Here is a 21,435-nt window from a genome sequence, read left to right as displayed (position 1 = left end):
AGATAATTTACAGATGATGAAATTACTGGTACATGCGTTTAAACAAGGTAGGTTTGCTTGCTGGCTCACTTGCTTCTGGTTTAAATATTAGTGCAGTATGAGCAAAGTGAGAAACAAAATGGCTTTCTGTCATACAAAGTTTACAATTTATTATGCTATGATAACTTGCACAGGAAATGCTTCTTTAGGGTTCATTTCTGCTGACACTGACAGACAATGGCAGTGACTTGCTCTATGGAGCATAGTTAATTCAAAAAGTGCTACCCTGTATCTTGCAGGAACAGGTAACAGTGTAAGCACAGGCTGGAGATGAGTGTGCACAAGAAGTTCCTAAATACTTGATATGGTTATCTCACAAGTTGATGGACCCTTTCCACACTCTGACTGTGGCTGAGCATATTGACCTTGCAGCACCTGCAGTTTTGCCATTTCTAAGAAAAGCTGGTTGTACGCACCGGCTTTCCAGAGTGATAGAAAAATGGGCGATTTGATCTTTGTAGAAAGGGTGCTACCTATCAACCTTTCTTTGATTTAATTAGATTGTGGACCCTCCAGCAACAGTTCCTGCTACTTTATGAATTAACTTTACCTGTCTCAAGCCCACACAAAGAGCTATAACCCTAGGTGTAAAATAATTTCTCATTGAAAACAACAACTGCATTTCTGAGTATTCTTGGGAAAGGCCAGCTCCCCCCATTCTGTGGTTGGCTAATGTACAGCATATATCTTGACAGTGGAACAGCTACTTTGGTAATGGGAAACTGTATCAGGCTGGAGGTCCCTCAGCTGGCCAGAAGCTTTTTTTTTTGGCAGTAGATATTTCATCACAAGCCAGTGCTGCTTGAAGCAGTGTGACAGATGTTGCCTGTGATTTCATCAGGAATCTGTGTGAGCTCCTGGGCTCAAAATCTAGAGGGTAATTTTCCTCCTATGATGGAACACCACAACAAAAAGGCATGTGGACTAGAATATTGCAACCTAGATATTGCTCCTATTGCCTGTAGGAGGAACCTTTTCAGCCTTTATCTATGGTGAGGTTTTTTGTTTATAGTTGTTTATACTTTGCACAACTCTGCAAATTCACAGGGAGATCAAACTTCATAATCTCTGCACTGGGCATAGTAATGGAAGGGCTTGTGGTTCCAAGGATGGTAAGAGCAGTTACCAGGTCCATAGTGGAATCTCATTCCAGTTGACTTGCAAAAAAGTTGTACTTGACAATGCTTTAATTCTCCAAGAATGTAGGTGGATTTTAAAGAAATGCTTTGACACGACAGCAGTCTAGGTATTGGCTCCATGGAAATGAATGTTGCTTGTACAGTTGCACAAGATAGAGCGGAAGGTGGGAGAATGCAGGAAAGCAAAGGGAAGGGAAGGCCCAGAGAGTGCAGAAGTGGGCTCAGGAGTAGAGCTTGGGGGAATGAAGAAGACCATGCTGTAATCAGGAATGGGCACTGCAGGGAAGAAAGCCAGGAAATATTAACACCCTGGGGCACCTGGGGTCAGAAGAAAGTAGAGTGTTGACCAAGAGCACAGTGCAAAGGCAACAGGGTGGTGGTGGTGGTGGATATAACCTGAAGAACAGAGGGATTTGGGAAGCACCAGGCTAGTCCACCAATGCAAGGAGAGGTGCTAGAGGAAAGCAGAGAGACAATACCAAAGTATTAAAAGAAATATAATGAAATACCGGTAACTCATTCATTTTCATGGGGTTCCACTTGCAGGCTACTTTTGAACCACTGGCTTCTAATCCACAAGCATTCCATATTTTGATAATTCTTGCTATTAAAGTGGTTCACCCTGTTTCACACTCCAACAAGGTAATCCACCCCTTGCAATGTAAGAAGGCCTAGGAAATCTGGAAGGAAGCCTTGGTGCTCTGACCTCCCCCAACTTCATTGGAGCACATATCTATCAATTGTGTGTGTGCCAGCAATGCTTCTTGCCAGTTGGTGCCCTTCTAGTCTAGATTTGTAGTGGTGTAACTGGCTAGAAGACAATCATCCTGTTTTCAGCCACTGGCTGAAGATTACAGCTGGTTGTCAAGCTATTTTTGAAAATGTGATGGCTTCATTCTTGTTTCTTTCCTACAATGCCCAACTCTTGAGAAATCACAGTTTAGAAAACCCTGCCTCACTATTAATCCAGCATTGCTTTTGGTGGACAAATTGTAGAATTGAGCCATGCCCGTAAATCTTTCCCCATCTCACTGAATATGCTATTTTCCCCTTGCCACCCTCATCTCCGCATGACTGTTTTTACCCTGATGATTAAGATTTCTCACTAATGGAAATGGCTGTTATTCTCCTCCATTAACTGACACAGATAAAAGGCGCTGTTCTTTTTTTTCTAAATTGGCCATCCATTTTTTTTTTTGTATTAAATTGAAATACATAAATACCGTTTGTCGTGAAAGAGATGGCAATTCTAAGCAGGGTTGGTCTTCTGTAATTTGTAGTTATGGCTACACATCTACATTCCTTATCCCCCCCTCCCCATTTCCTTTCCAGATCCTTTGTTAGCCTTATATAATATATATTTTCAAGGTAGGGAGTAGAAATATCACGTGTGTGGAAAATTCTAGTTGATTGCCTGCCAAATATAAGAATCTTCTGCGCATGTGTGCCAATATTATGATTAGGAAAGGGGGGGTGGAGGGGGAGAAGAATGCGTGGAAGAAGTAGGAGGAAAAAAAGATTGATAGATAGATTAGAAATTGACAAGAGTTGCGGGGGAGGGGGTGTCTGATAAGCCTACCCTGATGTATTTCCCCCCCTCGTATTTGTCAATTCCATCCCATCAGAAGCAGAAGGAAGGCGGCGTGGTATGAGGGAAATGCAACAAGGTGAATCAGCTTGCAGGATTCAGAGATAAATGTTGTATTGTCAGAAGGAGCTAGGATTGTGCCAGATGCAAAAATATAGCAAGCAGAGAAAAGGAGGGAGGAATGGGAGGAGGTGGAAGAGGGGCGCCTGAATGGTGGTTATTGCACCAATATCCATTAATCTTAACAGCATTTGTTAACTGAAGTGGGGTGGGGGAAGCGTTTGGAAGCGGTGGGGGTTTTTGCTTTATTTGCAAGATTGAAAAACAACACAAAAGTGCTTGGTTGACTCAGTGTGGGCAATGATTATGTAGTAATGTATGTCCCGTGCCCGCTTTCCTCTGCCTGTAGTGGAATATCAGTCTCTTCTTGGTTGGTTAAACCTAGATCTGCTTTTGCACCTGGTTTTAATCTGAGACATTAAAATTAGGAGGTCTGCTGGGGAAGATGGGTATTTTTAGACTGCAATTTGAAAAGAGACTCAACCAGTCACTGGATTGTCTTTGAAATCTAGCAGGCGTGTGCCTGCATTGTATGAGCTGGCTGACCTCAGATGGTTGAGGGGGTGATGGGCAGGTCTGAGCTGGGAAGGTGGGATTGAGCTGATGATGCCAACATTTGTATGTGATTGCTTCCCCCACAGGCCTGATTTATCTCTCGGAGCAGCTCCCGTGACTATTTTGAGTTTGGCACTGTTGTAAATGGAGGCCGAGTTGGCATGAGCAAGGAAGATCTGGCTGGCCTGTATTGTGGATATAAAATTCTGTTGCTGGGTGGGTGGGGAGGAAGGGCTTGGATTTGCACCACGTTTGAAGAGAAAAACGCAGGTTCTCTGTTTACCCACAAAGGGTGGACACTGTGCTATTCCCACGCACACGCTGACTTTCTCTGTAGTCAGTATGTTTAATCTTTGACCTGGAGGAACCCCCCTGCGGGGGCACAAGAGGGCAGTTTAGCTTCCTGCAGCCCCGTTTAGCCTGCGACCTCTCAGCAGAGCTGCTGGCGCAGTGAGCCAATTAGTGCCAGCTGTGATTTATACAGTAGTTTGTGTCCTGTGGCTCATAGGGGTGGGGTGATAGGAAATGAGCAAAGAGGGGCCAGGACTTCAGAGCCTGACAACACATTGTGTTGTAGGTCACCCAAGAGACATTGGGTGGCGGTGACTTCTGGCTCCCTGGCGTAAGTTGGAAGCTACTGCCTCTCTCTCTGTACTGGCTGTGCTCTTGATGATGTTCCCCTGTCTAGATTGGAACTCATTCATCGCCCTGTTTCTAAAAATATCAGCAAATGTTCCAGGCTACCTTGGTGGGCCAAATCCTGTGCAGATGTATAATTAGCAGTAGTTGGGGAAGGGCAGAGAACCTGTGATGTTCCACAGTTGTTGCAAGAGCCCTTGGAGGGGAATTAATGCTAAATATGAAGGTGAAATGTAAAGCTGCTACTGTACTACGTATTGTAATCTCTGTGATACTTCTAGGCTGTGCGTTGCTTCATAGACCTCAAGTCAATGATCATCACAACAATCTGTTGTTAATAGGGGCCAACATGATGTGATGAACATGAGAAACACTGTTTCAGATACCTGTTTAGTTGTGAAGCTCTCTGGGTGGCCTAGAGCTGTTTTACAAGTTAGGAGAATGAGGTGCTAGAACTCTGGACTTGTACCATTTGACTACAGGTGGGCGATTATAGTTCTGAACACTTTCCTATGTAATTATCTATGCAGATTGTAAATTAGCACATCAGGCCCTGCACTGATTTTCCACGTTTCAAGGAAGTGTGTTTGGGGGTTGTTGGTTTTTTATGTATGGGAATATTCAATATATGACCACTCACCTGCAGTCTAAAACATCTGCCTTGTCTTTAACAGCTGTTATAGACTGGTCAATACCGCAATATTGGTGCTATTTATATATACTGTATAATTTTTTCTCCTCAGTAAAAATGGGCAAGTAGGATTGTAGAAAATAATGTTAGCCTCCAGCTTATCTGAAAAGAGAGATCTATATCTTCTGATAGCCCCTGCTAACGACATCTTAAGGAACTGGTCCAATAATAAATAAAGTGCCTATTTTAAGTATGACTATTGATACAGTGGGGGATGTGGGTGGCGCTGTGGGTTAAACCACAGAGCCTAGAACTTGCCGATCAGAAGGTCGGCGGTTCGAATCCCCGCGACAGGGTGAGCTCCCGTTGCTCAGTCCCTGCTCCTGCCAACCTAGCGGTTCGAGAACATGTCAAAGTGCAAGTAGATAAATAGGTACCGCTCCGGTGGGAAGGTAAATGGTGTTTCCGTGCGCTGCTCTGGTTCGCCAGAGGCGGCTTAGTCATGCTGGCCACATGACCTGGAAGCTATACGCCGGCTCCCTCGGCCAATAAAGCGAGATGAGCGCCGCAACCCCAGAGTCGGTCACGACTGGACCTAATGGTCAGGGGTCCCTTTACCTTTTTATTGATACAGTGGCTTATTTATATTATTGGCTTATCCGAGATGTAGGCACAAGGACAAATACGGTCACTATTCAGAGTGCAAGACTGGAGGGATGTATTATCTAAGGCAGCCTTTGCCAGTCTGGTGCCTTCTAGTTGCTGTTGGGACTGCAGTTCCCATCAGGTGCTCCAGCCATCATTTTGAGAATTGTAGACCTACAACATCTGGAGGGTACCAGAAAGCTGGGCAAAGAAATCTAGTTTAAGTTGGCCCAACTGCTTACAGAGCATAGACTAATTAATCATGGAAAGAATGCAAAGGGGAAGGGTTTCAGTTATATTAGGTGAAGGCGTTCACAAAGAGGCTACTGTGATCTGGAGAGCAGTTGAGGTCTGTGACAGCATATGAAAGCATGTGCCTGAGCAAGGAGAATGACTTGAAGGGTGCTATCTTTAGCATAGGGGTAACCAGCCAGCACGGTGTCTTCCTGATTGTTGTTAAGCTACAACTCTCACAATCCCTGGGCATTTGCCATGCCGGCTGGGGCTGATGGGAGATGTAGTCCAACAATATCTGAGTCACCATGTTGGCTACCCCTTTTCTAGGACCTGCGGTTTGCTAATATCTGAGTTGCAGGTAGCCTAAAATCAGTGTGAGAGATGGATTTGGATACTGTAATTCCAGAAGACAAGTAGGGGAGAATGTGGATTAGAAAACTTTTCTGTACAACCTCAGCGAGAATTAGAGCTTCTGTGCTGAGGTGCACAGGTCTTACCTCACATTAGTGCGCTCAAATCATGTAGACAAGCAGCTACTGCCAGGATGCTGGAGAGACTGTTGGAGGCTTTCCCTTTTCTTTTTATATCTCTGGTGGGACTGTCCTCTGGTGCAGGAGCTTTGGCCAAAGGTATTTGGGGTCATATCTGATGTTATCCAGCAAGAGGTAGTTCTAGATCTTTGGTTGGCATTGCTCTCTGTGTTTGAGGGGTCTTGGTGAATGGTGACTTCATTATTGGCAGCTGCACATATAGAGGTGGCACAGCACTGGATGACCAGGTCAGGCTGTATGTTACAAGCATGGTATACACATGTATGGTATCTCACCTTGTCTGAGTGCCACTGGAATAAGCAAAGAAGACAGCTTTTGGGGGTTTGGTACCCATTCCTATCTTATGTAAATAGGGGCATGAATGGAGTTCATCTGCCAGGCTCTCAGAGATTTATCTGGAGTGAATTATTGATATAGATCCTGTATTTTTCCATGTATAAGACAAGTTTTTTTTCTTTAAAAATTATGTTAAAAATTGGGGGTCGTTTTATACACAGATAGTGTATAAATGGGCGATGGGTTGCAGCTGCGAACAGGAGATTGTCAGTGGCTATCGGGTGGTTGATTGGTGGCCACAGCAAGGGCTGTTGTCAATTGGCTGTCCCTGCGGCAATAGGGTGGGCGATTGGTGGCTTTTGCGATTTTAAGTGTCAGTCAGTCGGGTGAGTGATTTTTGGCAATCCCCCCCCCCCAAAAAAAGCTCAACAATTGTGGGCAATCCTGCCAAAAAAGCTTAACAACTCTACAACTCTTGACAATCTCCCCCTATTTTCTTAATTTGGAGTCCCCAAAAACAGGGGGCATCTTATACACGGCGGGGGGTTATGCATGGAAAAATATGGTAAATACTACTAAAAGAGTTAGGCTTGATGAGAGGTTATCATAGAATCAAAGCATTTGTAGAGTTGGAATGACCCCAAGGGTCATCTAGTCTAACCTCCTGCTATGCAGAAATCTCAACTAAAGCATCCATGACAGAGAGGCGTCCAGCCTCTGCTTAAAAACCTCCAAGGAAGGAGAGTCCACAACCTTCAGGGGGAGTCTGTTCCACTGTCGAACAGCTCTTACTGTCAGAAAGTTCTTCTTTATGTTTAGTTGGAATCTCCTTTCTTGTAACTTGATGCCATTGGTTCGGGTTCTACCTTCTGCAGCAGGAAAGAAAATTGCAATGGGAATATGAAACTGAAACTTTAGAATGCTTTAGATCAGGCCTGGGAAGGGCACAATGCTAATTTGGAATTGACCATTAGGTCATGCCCACGGGTATGGGCACATGTAGATATATTTATTCTTCACAAAACAATCTCTCCGCTCTAATAGCAGCAGCTTGATTTGGATCAGTCTGAGTTCTCGTTCTCTTCCAACCAGTCATCATGTCACAACCAGTCATCATATGGTGAACCTTCTCTCTACATATCTCATGCCCAGATGCACTGCCTTGCTTGGCCCTTTTGTGTCTCCCTGAAGCATCAAGCCTCTTTGGAGTTTCTGGGAAGACAAACCCATGTTGTAAGGGAATACACTTTTTGTAAGCAGCAGCAACAGTACTCTTATCAGATGAAGCTTGTAGTCAGTTCAATGCTGGTTGAAAGGGAGCAGGCGTGTGGCAGGGGTCTCCCCCAGCAAGACATGTCTGCCTATGTTTCTCTCTCCCCTGCCCTGCCTTTCCTCGTCTGGAAATGCTGGTGGGAGTCTGAGAGTCTTTTAATATGTGTCCCTGGTGTGCAGACAACTTAGGCCAGACTGTGAAGGATAAAAGGAAGAACAGCTGGGTTGGCAGCTGTAGGATAAATTGATTTTTATGCATTTGTTACATTGTCCACCTTTTCTCCCCAAGGGACTTGGAGCAGTGTCCAGAGGTTTCTCAGCAGCCTTGAATCCAGGTTCCGGGCAGACACACCACCTTATTTTCAGCAGGGCACCTAGCTGTGTTTCCTTTAGACCTTTACCTGGACTTGCAGTGGGGGAACTGAGGCTGAGACTTTGACCTGTAATGAGGCCAGGCAATGGACACAGGTTTTCCAAAGCTAAGCCAGTTCCCTGTCCAAGTACCATGGCTTTTGGAGTGGTGGTGCTCTGCATAGCAGCAAGGGTTGTGGAAGTGGCTATTGAGAGAAGTTGCTTGAGGTGTGAGCAGGAGCAGTATAGGTTCAGGAGCAATCCTGCATAATGATACTTGTTATACAGGACTTTTCAGAGTGCAAGATACGTTTCAGTTCATATTTCAAATATGCCTCAACCAGGCTCAAAGTAGGTTAGGTTGAGGCCTGTCCAAGGTCACTCACCCACTAAAGCTTCATGGATATGTGAGGATTTGAATCTGGGATGGATGGATGTCGCCTCTTACCTCCAGGGTTGGGCTTGGTGGACTTTCAGTCTCCTTCCACCTGTTTGTTTATTTGTAGATTTATTTTTGTGGGTTTCACTTCAGGGAAAGGGTTCTCAAAAATATCTTCAGTCACTTCCTAACCACAAGAACTTGTTTGTTCAATTTCAGTAGGAGACCCATTTCCGAAGCCTGGAGCTGCAACACTAACAGAATCTGTGATTCTCCCATCTCAGGGGCCCTGAGCTAGATCTCAACCCAATTCTTGGGAAGCGGGGTTGGTCAGCGTCAGATGAAACACAACAAAGGCTTGCATTGCCCAGGCTTGGAAGGGATTTGGGCAAACGGTGACAGAACCTGACGTATTGGTCCTTCTAGTTTGGGGAAAGGTTTTCTGAGCACCGACACTTAGTGGGGTTACGTCCCACATTAATCACAGCCAGGTTAGCAGCAAGGCTCTTCTGTCTCCTTCCCCGCCCGCCTTGTCTGGCAAGACAAGAGAAATCGCTCAAGGGGGCAGAGTGGCTCTGGAGCGTCTAATTACCACTGAGCCGGCTGTCCTGTGATATTAACGAGTCGGCGGCGTGTGTAGCCTCCGTGTGCGGCTCGCTGTAGATAGAGCCTTCCTCTGTGCACCGAGGGGAGCAGGAGGTTGAAAAGCTGTCGGAGAAAACGCAGAGGATTAATGGTCCCTCCTCTGTCTTAATATACTGAAGTAATTTCAGTTGATGCCGGCGGAGTCGCTTCTGATTTACAAGAAGTGTGAACGAGAGGGGAGTTGGCCCGGGTGACTCCTATTAAGGAGTTATGCCTCGTTGCTACACCTGCTGCATAGTAGAGTGCCTGTGTCGGTGACAACCAGCCTTCAGCCAGTCTGCCTGGAGGATTTTCTTTAAATCCCTAGCCCACCCAGTTGGCACCACTGTGCCTTGCAGTGCTACCAGGAAGCACTTGAGCAGTGACCAGTCCCAGGTCTCCCATTCATCTGCTGGGACTGAGGAGCCTGTAAGGGAAGGGTGGTAGTGCTTTGGGAGGAGCATCAGACAGCAGCTGCTGGAGGTGAGCTGGCAAGGCACCAAGACATGGGGGTCCTTAGCCATCGCAGACTGGAATTAAGAGAATTTGGAATATTGGGCCAGGGAAGGAGCAGGAGGAGGGAGAGTGACCTGCAACTCCCAACCATATAAAGGGTTGCATAATCTCTTTTGAGGGTAGGAAAGTTGGCCGTGCCAGGTGCAGAGTATTGGCATTTGGCATTTGCAACAGGACAGAAGGGAGGAGATGAACTTGTAGGCAGCCCTCCAATGAACAAAGGAGACCAACTTTAGGGTCATTCAGACAGACGTGTCTTACTTTCATCCTGTTTGCATGCTTTGTTACGTACAAGGGTGCATTTACTCCTTCCCCATCCCCTTGTGAGGAGGGGTGTGCTCGGTGCACTTATGTAGAACTAAATCAACCTTCCCCATTCAGCAATGGGAGGGAGAGTGAGGCTGTAGCCTCCAAAGTGACCTTTCTTTGCCTGGCCTTGAATTTCAACCCACAAGCTTTTTAGGTGGTGAGCCATATGCACTTGCAGCCTTTTGTGCCAAAAGGCGGGTCACCCGCTGCCTCCCCTCCTTACCCACTGCCCTTCTTCATGGCTTCAAGTGTTTTGTGAAGCAAAATGAGCCAAGGTTTTTGTGGAAGTCCCTTGGGGGATTGTCGTCTGTGCCCTGTGACCGTCTTGAGAGTGTCGGAACAGATGGCTGCTCTTCTGACCAAGCAGGGTGGGGGTGGGGTGGGAGAGTGAAAGCAAAACAGTCATAATAGTAAAAAATAGAATCGTTCAAGCCTGTCTGGATAAAGTTGACCACAGGGGTGAGGAGGAGAGGGAACTCCACCAGGGTTTCCAGCTTCCCCTAGCATGGCTCTTTCAGCGCAGTGGTGAGACCTGCTGGCAGAGAGCACAGTGTGAGGAATGGAGAGAGGATAATTGTTTCAGCATGTGTGTGAGCTTGGAGCAGTAGCTGCCCAGAAGTAGCAAAGCACACAAGTGATTTCCTTCTCTTTCTGTCATTTTTTCGTTGGTCTCATTTCCCTCCCTCCCACCCCCTTTTATTTTCAGACGAAGAGGAGGAGGAGCTGCGCAACTTGGAGAGCCCCCTTGTTGTCAAGAAGAAGAAACGAGGGCCCAAAAAGCAGAAAGAGAACAAGCCGGGGAAACCCAGGAAGCGCAAGAAATTAGTAAGTTGCCTCCTTTTCTCCACTTTTGTACATGTGTGCAGATCTGTTAATGGCATTAGTGACTTGTTGCTTTTTGAAGGAGGTGGACGTATGATGGGGCAGTCGTGATAGTGGCAAGACTGTCTTACTGGGGCCTGCAGGGAACCAGATTGCAATGGGGGGCAGGGTTCCTTGATGCCTTGGCCATTCTGGCCCCTCTAAGGCTAAAGAGTCCACTGGAAAGAAACGGCAAAGTTTGATTTTGGACTGGGATTCCCTGCCACCCACCCCCGGCTATGCTAGCTAATTGGTTCTTCAGCTTATGTAGTCTTGGTATGCAGAGATGGAATTCTGCATTTGTTGAAGGCTATGGTGGATTAATGGAGGGGCACAAAAGGCACACATTTAACTGGGTGGGAGAGGTTTCTCATAGGTTTGTTTTTTTAATCTCCCCTCTTCATTTTGGATGAAAATGAGTTGTTTGTGTAATATCCCTAGTTTTCCCATGCACCAGTCACAGAAGTTTTTGGGCCTCCCTGTCAGTGGGCTGCACCTCCCTGGGGGCTCTCGCTTTGTAACAGAAGGTTTTCTGCCTGAGGCATTCTGCTGCTGAATCATCTCTTCAAGGTTTACTGTTTGTTTTGTGGGTTGACAGTAACTGCAGGCTGGTTATTTTGCTAAGCCGCTTTATCTCACCATAATGAACGGGTTGCCCTTGTCCTGGCACGGGCTCCTTTGCCCAGCAGGAAGGCTGTTGCTAATTAATACTAATGATCTCACTTGTTGTGCCCTCTCACTCTCTGTCTTCCCCTTGGCAGGTCAGCGAGGATGAGTTTGAATCTGACCGAGAGGAGTATCGGGCCAAGTCGGAGAGTGGTGGCAGCGACTATGGAGGAGTGGGGAAGAAAAAGCGGAGAAAGCATCGGGAGAAGAAGGAGAAAAAGACAAAACGACGGAAAAAGACGGAAGAAGATGGAGTGCAAAAGCCAAAGGTAGAATCCTAGAATCGTAGAGTTGGAAGGGACTCCAAGGGTCATCTAGTCCAACCCCAAGCAATGCAGAAATCTCAACTAAAGCATCCATGACAGATGGTCATCCAGCCTCTGCTTAAAAACTTCCATGGAAGGAGAGTCTGCAACCTCCTCAGGGATGACCCCTGGAACTTGCTGGATAACTCACGGAGTTTGCACCTCAGACTCCAGAGTAGAGGCACCACCATCCAGAGTTTTCAAATAGCTTGGTTTAAAAATAATTATAATAATAATAATTGTATACTGCCCTTCATCTGAAGATCTCAGCGTAAAAATAAAAGATAAGAACACAAAATAACATAATAAAAATAAGAACTAAAACAAAACAGTTGGGATGGGAGGGGCAGAATGATAGGTTTTGTACTCATGCCGAGACCCAGAATTAGACCCGTCTGTGTTTCTGCAGCCCTGTACTTTTCAACAATCCCCACACTTTTCCACCATGCAAGGCTGTGTTAGCACTGATTGGAGAATTACAAGGCAGCAATAAACCCGCCAAACACTTTCTCCACACTGTGTTGGCTTCTGGATAATCCCACGTACCCAGATACTTTTTCTCAGTGCCACCTGTTGAAAAAGCCATAGGCAAAGCAGGGGCGTAGGAAGGGGGGTGGGGGTGGTCCGCCCCGGGTGTCATCCATGGGGGGGGGGGTGACAAAAAGGTACACCGTGGGGGGCTCACCCCGCTGCCCCTAGCCATGCGTAGCGGATGGCCCCACTGCCGCCATGTGTAGCAGATCACTCCATCATGCGTGGATCATGCTGCCCCCCCACAGCTCGCCCCACCCCCCCTAGTGCATGGCATGGCCTCAGCTCCAGGTGCCCATGTATGTAACTCCACCACCGAGACAAAGAAGGGTGAGGAAGGCAGACAGACCCAGCAAAAGAATGCAGAGAGCTCCACAGGGCCTGTGTGGGCCCCTGGAAGAGAGTTTCTCAGGCTCCTCACACAACCTCCGCCAGCACCTGTGTTTATTCTTCACGGGCATTTACAGTGGCGAAAGGCAGGGACTTTGAACTTCTTTATTTTAGCTTTTTATTGAATGCATATTCAGTAGATAAATGATCTCAGAGTGCCTCAGGGTTTAAAAATATAAAAACAATAGAATACAACCATACATAGAGATACAATCATACCTCGGGTTACAGACGCTTCAGGTTGCATTTTTTCGGGTTAAGGACCTGCCGAAACCCAAAAGTACCAGAAAGGGTTACTTCTGGGTTTTGGTGGTTGCGCATGCGTAGAAGCGCTAAACCGCACTTTGCGCATGCACAGAAGCATCTAATCACAACCTGTGCATGCGCAGACGTGGTGCTGCGGGTTGCGAATGCTGCAGGTTGCAAATGTGCCTCCCGCATGGATCATGTTTGCAACCCGAGCGTCCACTGTATATTGGAAAGCAGTAGGAAACAAAAAGCAGAATGCCAGAAAAAAAAGAGTATAGAGCTCCACATCTTAAAATACCTGGGCAAATAAACAGGCCTCTTCAATTCATTCCAAAAAGACATTGAGCTCAGTACCAAACAAGCCTCCATGGGGGAGAATCTTCTAGAGCTGGTCTGCTGTAATGTAAGAAACTCTGTCAAGGGTTACCACTTGCTTTGCTTCAGTAGGTGGAGAGACCCAGAGACAGGGGTCTGAGCTCTTAACAACTGGGCAGTTTTGTATGGGAGAGAGCAATCCTTAAGGTAGCATTGTTCCCAAGCTGGAGCCTGCTGCTCCTTTCTTTGACATTATTCTGTGGAGACACGTAACAGGGTTAGTAGCAAAAGGGTCCCCACAGGGCAACATTTCAATATTTTGCTCAGGTTGCTTTCTGGGAGCTCTTAAAGCAGAAAAATAAGCCCACTGAGACTGGGTGGGCTTATTTTTCTGGATTAAACCCGGAGTCACCCTTGACCCTACACCAAACACAGGTTTGTTTTTCTCGATAAACTGCCAGAACAATGGTCAGGCATGTTTCTTATAACTGCCTAGCAAGTTCAGCCTCCTGGTGTTCTGCCTTCCCACCTTCAGTGTCATTCAGGGATAGAGTGTACTGGGATGCTTGTGGGATTCCTCTATATTTATTTGTCAGCTGTAGCACAGAATGTGTTGCAGAATCCCAGTGAGCCTTTCCTCCGTCCCTTGGGATGATGCCACTGTCCATAAAGTGGTAGAGTGTGAGGGGATTAATGCTCCAGCAGGCACAGAGTGGTGGATGCATCCAGCATGGTGGCTTAATTTGTCAAGGCACGCTTCAGCTCCTCTCAGGGCACACTAGTGTGCTGATGTAGAGACCCATTTGCATTTCCAGTCCTTCATGTCTCTTGTCCCAACACTCTTCCCCTGGTGCAAAGCAACAGTAGCACAGCAGGGAGATTGTTGCTTAAATAGCTCAAAATATTTTCATGTTTCTTTCAAGGTGGAGCAGAAATCCTCTGCTCAGCTGCTCATGACCTGGGGGCTGGAAGATGTGGATCATGTCTTCTCCGAGGAGGATTATCACACCCTGACAAATTACAAAGCCTTCAGCCAGTTTATGAGGTGAGTGTCTGGAATCCAGGAGGAATGGTGGGCTTCAAGGTCCACCTATTCACAAACTAAAGAAAATCAGACACTGTTGTTTGGAGATGTTGAAATAACTTTTAAAAAACCTGTTTTTGTGCAGGTCACATACACTTGTTTCATGTACACACTCTTTATGTACAGGAATAAGTCCCCTCCATCCCTTACCCACTTCTTCCCTCAAGGAGGAGTGTGTTGTCAGGTAAAGATGTCCCAACTTCTTCTCTTCACTCCTTTTTAAGCACTAGTGACAATGGCCACTGACTTAGATGGCTTTAACATGAGATTAAATAAATTCAAATCAGATAAGGTTATCAGTGGCTACTAGTCCTGGTGGCTGTAGTCTACCTGTAGGATGAGAGGTTGGGGACTACAAGTAGGAGAGTGCCATTGCTCTCATGTCTTACTTGTGGGCTTATGAGAGGCATTTAGTTGGTGCTGTAGGAGCAGCATGCTGGACTAGATCAGCCTTTGGTCTGACCTGGAGAGTTGTTGTTGTTGAGTCGTTTAGTGGTGTCCGCCTCTTCGTGACCCCCTGGACCAGAGCACGCCAGGCACTCCTGTCTTCCACTGCCTCCCGCAGTTTGGTCAAACTCATGTTCGTAGCTTTGAGAACACTGTCCCACCATCTCGTCCTCTGTCGTCCCCTTCTCCTTCTGCCCTCCATCTTTCCCAACTTCAGGGTCTTTTCCAGGGAGTCTTCTCTTCTCATGAGGTAGCCAAAGTCTTGGAGCCTCAGCTTCAGGATCTGTCCTTCCAGTGAGCACTCAGGGATGATTTCCTTCAGAATGGATGAGTTTGATCTTGCAGTCCATGGGACTCTCAAAAGTCTCCTCCAGCACCAGATTTCAAAAGCATCAATTCTTCGGCGATCAGCCTTCTTTATAATGTCGCTAAATGAACAAATGCTTTGGGAGTGAAGGTCTCTGAGTAGTCTTGCTTTGCCTTTATTCTTGTCTCTAGGAACTGTGCAGGAATGTGAATGGTTTGTTAAACTGAAGCAACAGTTTGCATGAATGTAGCCTCTCTTTACTAGTTGGAATAGTGAAATGGCAAAAAGGCAATGAGTGGGGTGGAGGAGGAGGCGAGAAAGCAAAAAACCCTGTTTTTGCAGTGAGTGTGCTGTAGATTGCCTTTCTCAGCAAACAGTCTTGTTAAATGCAGGTACTGGAGCACCAGACAGCCCAGTATCTGCATCCACAGACCTGAGGGCTTATCTGGCTGTGAGCCTGTGACTCAATCCGGGCAAAGCTGAGTTCATGTCAGCTACAAGGAAGCTGCCAGTGGCCTTGGCAGGCCCCCGTATCTCCCTGCTTTGGCTTGGCGGGCAGAGGTGCATTCTGCCGCCAACAACTCTCTGTGACCAATGGCAGCAATCCGGCACCAACATTCATGAGATCTTGAGGCCACCTGGGCCTCGCCAGTTTAATCAAGTCAGTGATTTGTGCCAGGGGCTCAGGGGACAGGCTTGCCAGTGGGGCTTTCGGAGAGTAAAGCTCTCAGCCTGGCTCTAATTAGCTTTAAATTGTTTGGCACTCGCCTGTACCTGAGGCAGTTTGCCGCCTTCCCCTGCTGCTGCTGGGATCAGCCAAGAGCTCCCTCAAGACCAACAAGATGGAGCTCCTGCTGGAAAGGCCCTTTGGAGCCCTTTCACATGTTCCTCATGGCTCCCTGAGGGCTTAAAGATCTGCTGTGCATTTAGGACATCTGTGTTCCTGAAATGCAGTGTATAATCAGGACTTCTAGAGGTCTCCATAGCTGCCATATGCTGTAGTATCTGGTGGTGTGCTATCCTTCAGTGTGCAAAGTGCTTTATTGTTCCTGGCACGTTTCTATCCTTGGCAGCAGCCCTGTGAAGTTATTCAGGCCTAGAGTGGAAGATTTGCTGAGGCCATCCAGTGACTCATAGCAGAGCCCCAGGGATTTGTAGCTGGGTCTCCCATTTATCTGAATCCAGCAATCTGTTCTCTATAGCATCGCTGGGGTAAGAATGGTGCTGCAGTGCAAATGGTGCCTGCTAACCCTGCTGTATTCTGGAGCTGCCATCCTCCCCTCCCCTCAGTCAACTATAGCATCTCATAGGTAGTGATGTTGAAGAGTGAGCCAACAGAACGAAGGCCCTTTGCTTTGGCTGCTTTGTGGCTGGGGCAAGATCACGGTTTACAACTCTTAAGAAAGGGATGGAGAGAAGTGAACAGCTTTCAAAGTGTGGACTGAAGCTTGAGACTGATATGGAGGGATAAGGAAGCAGCTTTAACCATCAAAATAAAAAGTGACATGATCACGGAAATGGAAGAGAAATATGAGTTTAGCACAAATATTCTGAAGAGTTGGAAAACTTAGCTGTTATCGCAGGTAGCTATTATTGGTGCTGCTTCTAAACAGGTTTTGTCCCTGGAGAATCCAATTTCCCTGCAGGAGGAAGGATGAGATATAATCTGTAGTTTTTCCCAGCGTCACGGTGATATGAGTCTGTCATGTTGCATCCATCCATCTTTGTATTGTGTTCTTTGTGTCTCTCTCTCTGTCGCTCCCTCTCTCCACCCCCCTCACTCTGCCCCTTGATCTGTTTTTAATATTCCACCTCTGTCTCTCACTGGATGTAGAATTGCTCCCATATAGTATCACAGTCCGAAAGAGTGACATTTGCTGGCCTTTTCTTTATCTTGTTGTTGTACTTGTCTCTGCCTCCCCATTTCCCCCACTGCATTCTTTGTCAGTCTCTCGCCACATGCAAGGCAAGGCAGGTCGGCTGCTGCTTTGTTTTATGCGGGCCTGTCTTTGTCTTAGAGCCCCGCCTATTTCTGGAAAGCATTTTGAAATGAAATAAATTCAGACTTTTTCCTCCCCTCTCCCTCCTCCTTTTCAAAGCAAGAGCTCATATTTCTTTAATAGCATCCCTTAATAGTCTGCAGTGCATTATGGGCCATGGTGACCATCAATAATTAAGAAGTCAAAATGAGATCATAGCACAGCTCTGCATAACAGCCTTCTTATTGGTTCAGTTCAGAAAATCCTCCAAATCGTGGTTTGGAGAATGAGGAATATGAAATGGGCTTGCATGCTCTCTTCTCCACATCTTTCTTCTCCTCTTGAGTCCCTCCTCCATTTCTAGGTTGCTCTAACCATAGTTTGCCATGACACCTGAATCAGACAAATGATGGTTAGGGATGAACCTCAAACTGGTGTGTAGCCTCACTTCAGATCATGGTTTAAAGGTTAGCCCTAGGCATAGATGGTTGAAGTTGTGGTTGGTCTGGCTTGAACAACCTGGAAGTCAAGGAGGGAAATGGTGTGCAAGAATTGGGTGGCAGGGGTGGAAGAAAGGAGACTTGGAGCATTGTTTGAATTGATCAGTTGCCAGTGACTCGCTGGGCTTTTTAGATTTGTCTCTGCAGCTAGAAAGATGAGGATCATCCTCCTTGGATCATCCTTCCCTTGGAACAGGGGAACAAAAAAAGCTTGCAGGTAAAAAGGGCCTCAGCAGATGCAAGTTAGGGAGATTTTTCTGTTGTTAGCCAAGATGAAACAAGATGACCTCTTGGCTCAAGAGGTTCTTAGGCCTTACATTTCTGGGCGTGAATGACAGCTATTCCTCTGGAACCCAGTTACAGTATGTGTGCTTGTAGCAAATGGCTGGGCTACCCCATCACCAGGAATATAGCATTACTCTCAAGTCAAAACCTGAATTTTTTCAGTTGAGTGACATAACACAAAGCCCAGGGCATAAATTGATCTGGAGCTGTGTACTGGTACGTGTGATACAGTAATAAAGGGAAGCGTGTCTCTGAATAACTGGCAACCACATATGGGTTAAGGGAACAGGAATTCTAGGAAGACTTGAGTTTTCATGCCTTTCTTCTGTTACTCCCACTGTGTGTGTGTGTGTGTGTGTGTGTGTGTGTGCGTGTGCGTGTGTGTGCGTGAGCGTGTGTGTGTAGTATGTGTATGTATGTAATAATGCCCTTCTGTAATCTTACCATGCAAGTGAAGAAATTGGGATTTTGTACAGGTTTCAGTATTTTGAGAACTCCATTTCCACTTTTCAGAAGTCTAGCCTTTCTGGCTCCATTCTTAGACATGAATGTATGTGAAATCTCATGGATGGGTCTGGAGCATGATTTCAGGTGTTTTAGGCTCCAGGGCCTGGCCTATGGATAGAAGTAGCAGGGATGCTGACAGGATTCGGGGCCTGAGCACGATCATGGGTCAGGACTTGCTGTGCTAGAAATTAACCCCTTTGGAATCTTGTGCATGGCTTTCACTGTTAGATAGATGAAAGCTTGTATTTATGCTCATTGCACAAGGGCTGTGAATGTCTGCCAGCCAAAATCCCAGAGGTCCTTGTACACTCGAGCCCCAGTGGGTTCAAACGTCGACATGCTGGTTACGAGCGCTTTGTGTTGACAGCAGATGAAGTGCTGAGGCTGGTTGGGGGCAGAGAGATCAAGAAGATGCAGCATCTGCAGCGAGGATTATTGCAGATGATGGATGTCTTGTGCTCCAGGGTTCTTGGCTGCAGGGATAGAGGGATGAAGGAGGAGAGGAGGTCAGAGCTATCGCCTCCAGCCCTGTACGGCAACATGGTGCTTTGTTTCTGTGAGTGTGGTGTTGGCCTCTGTTGGATTAAACAGAGCATTGGCCTGTTCCGGTTTGGCTGTTTTTGTCTTCCCTTGAGACAGATAAAAGCCAAAAGGAGCAAGCAACTGTAATCCTTGCCTTGCTGGGCTATGAGGTTAGCCCCAGGGGAGGGGCAAGCTGGGGTGATTTGTGTATAATGCTTTGGTTTGCTCTGTGGAATAGGCTGCTTCCATGTTGGACTGAACCTGTAGTCCAGCGGGATGCCTCCAGGTTAGCTTCACTTGTTTTGTGGAACGTTAATAACTTTCAGACCTGGAGGGAGCTGCTTTTATTGTTTGCCTTAGATCCCAAATACATCAGGCCACTTCTGAAATATTCCATTCATGTGCTGATTTTGGGAATTTCATTGTTGACTGTTGCTCAGAACCACACACACCTCTAAGCATCTCCTCAGTGTAAAAAAACCCAACCCACCAGAATAAAACAACAAATACTTCCATTTCTGTCTTAAAAGGAATTAGATCTTCAGCTCTTCCTCTGCTAAGGAAGTGATTTGAGAATTTTAACACTTCTGATACCTGGGTTCCTTCTGAAGTCTAATCTAAACTCATTAAGGCCCAGTTGATGGCCTTATTAGCAGGGAAGATTTAATTGCTTCTGGATTCTATAAGGTGCTCCAGGTGCTGCACAGCTGCTCAGTCCTCTCTCTAATCTCAGGATTTATTTCACATAAATTAAAAAATGTCTGTTTCAAAATCATACAAAATCATTAAGTGGCATGAGGATTTCCAGGCTTTATACTTTAGCTTTGAATGGGATAAGGCAACCAAAATGATCAGCAGGCTGGAGCAACTTCTGTATGAGGAAAGGTTGCAACATTTGGGACTTTTTACTTTAGAAACAAGGCTTGTAAAGTGGGCGACACCATGATGGGTTCTATTCAGATAACTTTTATTTCTGTTAGACCAACTGGCATTAATGGACCTAAGTTAGCCATGGCCAATAATTCTGGAGAGTCTACGCTGAATAGAAATTGGTTGAATACAACTCCGTTGTGCATATTCATTCATAGTATGGAGAAGGTGTATAGGGAGGTGTTTTTCTCCTTCTCTCATGAGACTAGAACTCAGGGACATAAAAAATAGTAGCAAGTTTGTATGGCGAAGAGTGCTGAGCGCAAGAGCATCAAATCTTCTTTAGCTTTTCTTTGCTCTTCTCTGAAAGGGATGATGTAGGGTTTGCATGCTTGAACTTACATTGTTGTTTCGTTTCCCCTTCTTCCTAGGCCTCTTATTGCCAAAAAGAACCCCAAGATTCCGATGTCTAAAATGATGACTATCATGGGAGCTAAATGGCGGGAGTTCAGTGCCAACAACCCCTTCAAAGGTTCGACGGCAGCTGTGGCTGCAGCAGCTGCCGCAGCTGCAGCTGCAGTAGCTGAGCAGGTGTCGGCTGCAGTGTCAGCTGTCACTGCTTCACCTGAGCCACAACCGCCACTACCACTGCAGCCTCCTCCTCAGCCTCCTCCAATCCGCAAAGCCAAAACCAAAGAAGGCAAAGGTGAGTAGCAGGAGACCTCAGGCCTCACAGAAGGATGTGTGTGCCCCCATGTGTGCGCAGCGCATTAGACAAAGCTTTTGGCTTGATCTGTCCAACTTCCCTTTGCTGTGGAAGCCAGACCTCTCCAGTGTTTTGACACTGGAGCTCTGGAGAGTGGTGGTGGTGGGCTAGTGGGATACAATGCGTGTGTCTGCCACTGAGTGGCCTTGAGTTTTTCACACCAATAGCATAAAGAGCCAAGATGTCAGATCTTGTGCCTAGAGCTGTAGGGCTGATTCTTCACCCTGGACCCAGAGATCTTGGCTCCCAGCAATCCATACCCCAGCACACCAGGACTCCACTCTTCTCCCAAAGTACAGTGGTGCCCCGCAAGACGAATGCCTCGCAAGACGAAAAACTCGCTGGACGAAAGGGTTTTTCGTTTTTTTGAGGTGCTTCGCAAGACGAATTTCCCTATGGGCTTGCTTCGCAAGACGAAAACGTCTTGCAAGTTTGTTTCCTTTTTTGTAAAACCGTTAATACCCAGGGTGCATTGCTTGAAGAGGTGCAGTTGCGACTTGACTTCGAGGAGCAACTCATAGCACGCGGTGTGGTAGCCTTTTTTGAGGTTTTTGAAGACTTTGGTGATTTTTGAAGCTTTTCCAAAACTTCTTTTGCCGCCATTTGGTAAGTTAAACTTTTAAAACTTTTTTTGGGGTTTTTGGATTTTGGGTTGGGGTGTTTGGAATTCAAGGACTTGGTGTTGGGGAGGGGTCTGCAAGAATCTGGAAGCTTGTGTGTTTTTTTTCTGTACTTTTATGATTTTTTGTGACCATTGGGCCACTCTGCTGTTTTTTTTAAAAAAATCTGGGTTTGAATTTCTGTGTGATGGGTGGCTGGGGGAACAGTTGAGGAGGGGTTTGCAAGAATCTGGAAGCTTGTGTGGTTTTTTTCTGCATTTTTATGATTTTCTGTGACCATTGGGCCACTCTGCTGTTTTTTTTAAAAAAATCTGGGTTTGAATTTCTGTGTGGTGGGTGACTGGGGGAACAGTTGGGGAGGGGTTTGCAACAGTTGGGGAGGGGCTGGGGGAACAGTTGGGGAGGGGGTTGCAACAGTTG

General features: G+C 46.5%; 1 protein-coding gene across 5 annotated transcripts in view; it reads left to right on the top strand.

Moving 5' to 3' along the window:
- Positions 1 to 21,435, top strand: part of CHD3 (chromodomain helicase DNA binding protein 3) — a 61,025-nt gene that overhangs the window by 2,853 nt on the left and 36,737 nt on the right. For 3 of the 5 annotated variants that reach the window (XM_081167663.1, XM_081167664.1, XM_081167662.1), the window contains exons 2-5: positions 10,518 to 10,636; positions 11,434 to 11,607; positions 14,052 to 14,173; positions 20,061 to 20,335. In XM_081167663.1, coding sequence (XP_081023789.1) covers positions 10,518 to 10,636; positions 11,434 to 11,607; positions 14,052 to 14,173; positions 20,061 to 20,335 — 690 coding nt within the window. Of the gene's footprint in view, positions 1 to 795; positions 2,846 to 5,213; positions 8,758 to 10,517; positions 10,637 to 11,433; positions 11,608 to 14,051; positions 14,174 to 20,060; positions 20,336 to 21,435 lie in introns of those variants that run through there. The other 2 variants (XM_081167666.1, XM_081167665.1) reach the window with 2 other exon arrangements.

Source organism: Podarcis bocagei, assembly GCF_964188305.1.
Source record: "Podarcis bocagei genome assembly, chromosome: 13".
Taxonomy (NCBI): Eukaryota; Metazoa; Chordata; class Lepidosauria; order Squamata; family Lacertidae; genus Podarcis; species Podarcis bocagei.
Note: the sequence above shows the minus strand (reverse complement) of the source record. Positions and strands in the feature narration are given on the sequence as shown.